Here is a 4,883-nt window from a genome sequence, read left to right as displayed (position 1 = left end):
TTGGGTCACAACGCATCAAGCAGGTGGCGGGAAGCGAGCGCTGGAACATAGGGAGGATATGGAGCTGAAGAGGTGTTTCAGGTAGGTTGTCCTATCCTAGTGCTGGTGACTTGAGTTCAGGTGGGCGACAAAGTTCCCTTTAAGAGAGATTCTTCGGCCACAGTACATGGTTCTAAGCTCCAGAAGCGCGAGTTCCACGGAGTGTATCTAGTGATCAAGCCTTGATCACCAAGGTCTTGTCCCCAACCAGTTACCGGGTGAAACCAGTACACCGAGTTAAAGGTGGTAAGTTGGAGATGACAGCCCATGCGACGTCGTTGAAGCGGTGGAAAAGAGACCGAGACAACAAGTTGCGGCCAACCAAGAGGCTGAGGAAAGGCGAGTGAGTTAATCTCATTAGTTGGGCAATCTGGAGTGTTGTGTTGTTGATGGTAGTGTTGACTCGGAATTCAGCATCCTTGTGTTAATCACATGTCAATAGTCCCCGGAGACAAGGTGTTCGTTTGGTCGAACTTCTCTCTAGACCGCCAAGTTCGTCAGGAGTATTCGGTCGTCAGTGCTGAGGACGACTGGTATGCCGGAGAAGACGATCCTTACCTGTATCGTCTTCAAGGAGACCGTGATGGTGAGGAGCTGGTTGTTTAAGGTGAAGAAGACCTCTGTCCGTTAATCGGCAGAAAGCAAGCCTTGTGGGGCTATGCTGAGTGCTGGAGCAGTTTCCGAGATAACATAAGAACTGAGAAGTGCTTAAGACACGTTTTAAACGTGAACAATAACTGGGTTATCCTCTAGGATTTGTTTAGCTATTCACTACGTTCTCGGTGTCTTATGGCAATTGTTGCGCTGTTACCAGTAAGGTCGTTTCGGGACGCAACGACTAGTAATGCCAAAATTGTAGCACCTCATACGCTTACTCGTTGAGGGTTTAGGATCAGCGACAGAAATTTTGTCACAGAATCGTCATCGTGGGGAAATACCGGAGAAGAAGTAGCAGTATAGCAGTAGTGGAGTGTCGTCGCTTCACAGGAGTCGTAAGAAAAGAAGAAGAACCTGCCCATCCGGAAAGGCCATCAGTTACTGATGGCAGAAGGAGTAGCGAAAGATGCTTTCCGATCTTTAGCGGAAGAGGTTATAGTCACAGTTGATGATTGATAATCGACAAGAGAATTCGGGCTCTGAGAAGACAAGTACTAGCAGAACGATAGACGGTAACCGAATCAGAGAATCTTACCGGAGATTACTTGACTGACTCAATCCCCGACGAAGAAGAAACCGACTTAGCACACAGCAGAAGTTGACATTTAGCTTAGAATTGCTCAGCTGATGACTATGACGACGATGAGACGGAGATAACCGCTAAATCCTCAAAGCAGAGGTTCGCGTTGAATGATGACTAGGAACCCGAAACCGATGAACCGGAACGACAACATCATGCGCAATTGATCTTAGATCAATGATCTATCAGAAACCTGAGAGGAATGTGTACGTGAAATACAGTAATACGAGTCTAAGGAGAACGTTGAAAGCAGTAGCTGACCCCGAAAACTAAGAGAAGTAGCCAAGTCGCGACTGGCGAGTCATGCTGAGAGTCGTAAATAATTAATTAACGGCGTGAATTGGTCCCTGCTCCATTACCATCATCTATGGAAATGAACCAACGTTGAGTCTTGAATCAAGACTCTTGATATAATGATCATGTACGAACTCCAATGACTAGTGTATGCTGGGCACCACCAGTTTGGTGACACCGAAAGTTTGGTCCAATTTGGACCGTCCACTGGACGGTCCACGTTCTGGACGGCGTCCAGAACATAAATCGATAGCCAGGGCGCACGCTGTTCGATCCATATTTCACAGCCCTACAATCACAAGGATTGCCAAGTTGGCAATCCTTGTCCAGAAGACCAACTTGGCGGGAGCTGTCCATGTGCAGTTATTGCCAATACTGATGTTGGCGGAATGAGAACAACACGCAGATTACTGCACATCTGTTGGATTTTGCAGAATCCACCAAATCTTAGTCCAAATCAGTTGTAGAGTAGCGTATTTCACCACATTGTTGTAATCTATTCCAACACTGGTATCACCTAGAATTCCTGTCGTTAGGCCTGCGAATCTGTTTGGCGTCATTTTGGCGATTTCTGAGTTGGCGAAATCTGATACAGCCGAGGAGAATAGGTGATGGAAACATTTCAAGTTGCTCAGGGCTTCAAACTATCCGTACCAAACGATTATGCGCTGCGTCACAAAACAGTGAGGGATTTCGTCCGGTTGAATCGACTCTCTAGCATAATCGTTTGTTCCAGTTCGAATGTGGACTCGCTCTTCGATTCATATCAAGTCCCATGTGCGTCCTTCCTCGCGAACCTTTTCCTATCTTCAACTTTACATATCGTCCTCTTTTCTTATCGCATTGACAGTTCACATTGATCTCAGTTGTTTCAACCTCCTCTAGAAACAGCTCAGTGGTAAAGGCGTATCCTGAGGTCGACTTAGAGACATTGTGGATTCTCTGTCATTCTTGGAGACGACTCAGACTTCTTTAAATGCCGCCTTTGTTTTGAAAGTGATATTGTTCGCCGTCGTTATCACCATTCTTTACTACCAGGCAGGCCCTCCGGACTCGCTTTCCAAGGGTGGCCTCTTCTCGGCAATACTACCCTTCCCTCAGGACTACTTCTCCAATAGCCATCCGGATATGGGCTTCGAGACACCTATGTGGAGAGTAGGTCATAGGATGACAGGGGTATAGCGTATCAGATGGACGAGTGTGCATATCAATTTTACATCCACCAGAGGCTGATATGTTTAATGACATCCACCGCAGATGAACGATGGAGGCAGATGTACTGCTAACCGAAAGGTTCCCGGTTCGATTCTCTGGTGGAGTATTTTCAGCCTGAGCGTGGAGTCCATTTCGGTTTCTGTGATATCTATGTTGGCATCCCCTAACTTGGACTCTCCTGCCGATGTTGACGCCGCGGTTAGTAGTGGACCTACTTTGTATCTTACAGAGCGCGAGGTTAGATTCTTTCCTGGCAGGTGGAGTTCAAGAAAGATTACCCAGCCTACAAGGAGAAAGTTCACAGACTGGTATGGTATCTTGATGTCGCGCATGTAAGATTCAAAACAGGTACGGCAGTCCATCGAAGGTTAACTAGAGCTGAACCGTGTAATATTTCGTTTCACGAGACAGCTCGACACATGCCCAATTTGCATGCCCTGTTGGTCTTGAGTTCACAGTGAGTGTTATAATACCGTCAGTTTACTACATGGGAGTATCTGAGGAGGACTTGGACGAGTGGATCGAGCTGTGCGAGGATAAATGTGATCGTCTAGTCCTCCTGGCGAGCGTTAGAGGTCAGCGCAGTCGGCCTGGACTAAGCGATTCGCTTCTTGTACGATTTGGGTTGATAATGGATCGGTAGTCGATCGGTGTAGGCAGAATGGGAGAGGTTAAAAAAGAGAGTCCAGGGGGAGGGTGGAGGTCCTGAGGATCTTGAAACGGTCGATTTGGAAATGCTGGAGTAGTAGTAGTAGTAGTAGTAGTAGTAGTAGTAGTAGTAGTAGTAGTAGTAGTAGTTGTTGTTGTTGTTGTTGTTGTTAGAATACGTAGTTGAGGAAAGAGGGTTCCTGTTAGGTTCTTCCTAGAGTCCATACATGGTCTCCACCAGTTGCCGGCTAGTGACTATAGGAAACTGTGCTTGGCCTTTCAAGATTGGTAGTATGATCGGCTGAACGTTGAGTTTTGCAATGAATGGTACATGGTCTTACCGTCTAAGAGTAGCAGATATGTAGTGTGGATAGGCTTGGGAATAATTGGTATTATTTCTAGTGACATTTGTAAGGGTGGAATGCACGCGCAGAGCTCACTAGTTGAACGAAGCATGCGATATCAATTAGCTCTGTGGTTGGAGTTGGTGAAGTGATGGTATGAGTGTATTCGTTTTCAGCTATGATCGACTTGTCGCTAGAGGTTGGTCAACCTCGTCTATCTCCAGGATGTACAGGTGGGTTCATTGGATTGAGCTTTGATGCATTTGTGAGTGTCTTCTCAGTTGCGGCTTGGAGTTGAGCAGTGTATTGATGTCTTTTATCAAAGGGCAACTGAGGGAAGATATAGTTGAGGGTAGGGTGGAGGGGGTGGAAAGCCTCGAGAGGAAGCCGACGCAGAAAGGGTCGGGGCAGACCAAAGGACGATATTATTGTAAAATGTCGGCGCTGGGAATCGAACCGGGGATATCTTTTGATCAGCTCTCACAACGGAGAAGATCGACTTTACGGGTATGGAGAATGTGGATGAGTCGGAACAGTATAGTTGGGATTTGGTGCTCGATGCGGAATGGATTGGTAGGAGGTCGCAGGTTCGATCCCCGGGGAGAGCATTTTAATAACAGGAAACGAAGGCCGATTTGCCAATCATGCCGATGATCCTAATGCTAGTTTTGTATTGAGGAAGAGTCGCGATGTTTGTGATGATAACCCCATGGCTGAGCATGACAGTCTTCCTATACAGTGTATGAGCTTAGTAGCAACAAAGGCAATACGACGCAAGCAGGAGATTCTTGTTCACTACGGCCCGACCTACTGGCAAAACGTGATGAGCTCAGAACCTAGTGTGATGGAGAAAAGACATTTGAAAATCAGTCGAACTTCTTGGCTGGAGGGATTCTGTTATTATGATGGAGTTCTTATAGACGGCGGATTTGTCACTGCTGAAGCTGGTTGTCACATATCAGCGTTGAGGGAAGGTCTCGGCCTTGGAGATTTGCGAACTGTTCCTACGTCCCTTTCTGGGCCGTTGAAACCAGGAGAAGAGAAAGGGGTGAGAGTGGTAGAGGAAATACCCGCTTACATTGATACATGAACTCCTTTGTACCCTA

General features: G+C 46.8%; 1 protein-coding gene across 1 annotated transcript in view; it reads left to right on the top strand.

Moving 5' to 3' along the window:
* Pmar_PMAR006583 (ubiquitin-conjugating enzyme e2 g, putative) overlaps positions 1–4,547 on the top strand; it is a gene marked incomplete at both ends in the record, with an annotated part of 5,017 nt that extends 470 nt beyond the window's left edge. The window contains 16 exons of the mRNA XM_002769498.1: positions 24–81; positions 304–382; positions 524–625; positions 1,466–1,482; positions 2,107–2,178; positions 2,497–2,725; positions 2,761–2,846; positions 2,899–2,983; positions 3,043–3,133; positions 3,265–3,398; positions 3,442–3,527; positions 3,641–3,721; positions 3,954–4,010; positions 4,059–4,207; positions 4,255–4,350; positions 4,398–4,547. Of these exons, the coding sequence (XP_002769544.1) occupies positions 24–81; positions 304–382; positions 524–625; positions 1,466–1,482; positions 2,107–2,178; positions 2,497–2,725; positions 2,761–2,846; positions 2,899–2,983; positions 3,043–3,133; positions 3,265–3,398; positions 3,442–3,527; positions 3,641–3,721; positions 3,954–4,010; positions 4,059–4,207; positions 4,255–4,350; positions 4,398–4,547 (1,572 nt within the window). The remainder of the gene's footprint in view (positions 1–23; positions 82–303; positions 383–523; positions 626–1,465; positions 1,483–2,106; positions 2,179–2,496; positions 2,726–2,760; positions 2,847–2,898; positions 2,984–3,042; positions 3,134–3,264; positions 3,399–3,441; positions 3,528–3,640; positions 3,722–3,953; positions 4,011–4,058; positions 4,208–4,254; positions 4,351–4,397) is intronic.
* Positions 4,548–4,883: the final 336 nt, after the last annotated feature.

Source organism: Perkinsus marinus, assembly GCF_000006405.1.
Source record: "Perkinsus marinus ATCC 50983 genomic scaffold scf_1104296965578, whole genome shotgun sequence".
In the NCBI taxonomy this organism is placed as follows: domain Eukaryota; phylum Perkinsozoa; order Perkinsida; family Perkinsidae; genus Perkinsus; species Perkinsus marinus.
Note: the sequence above shows the minus strand (reverse complement) of the source record. Positions and strands in the feature narration are given on the sequence as shown.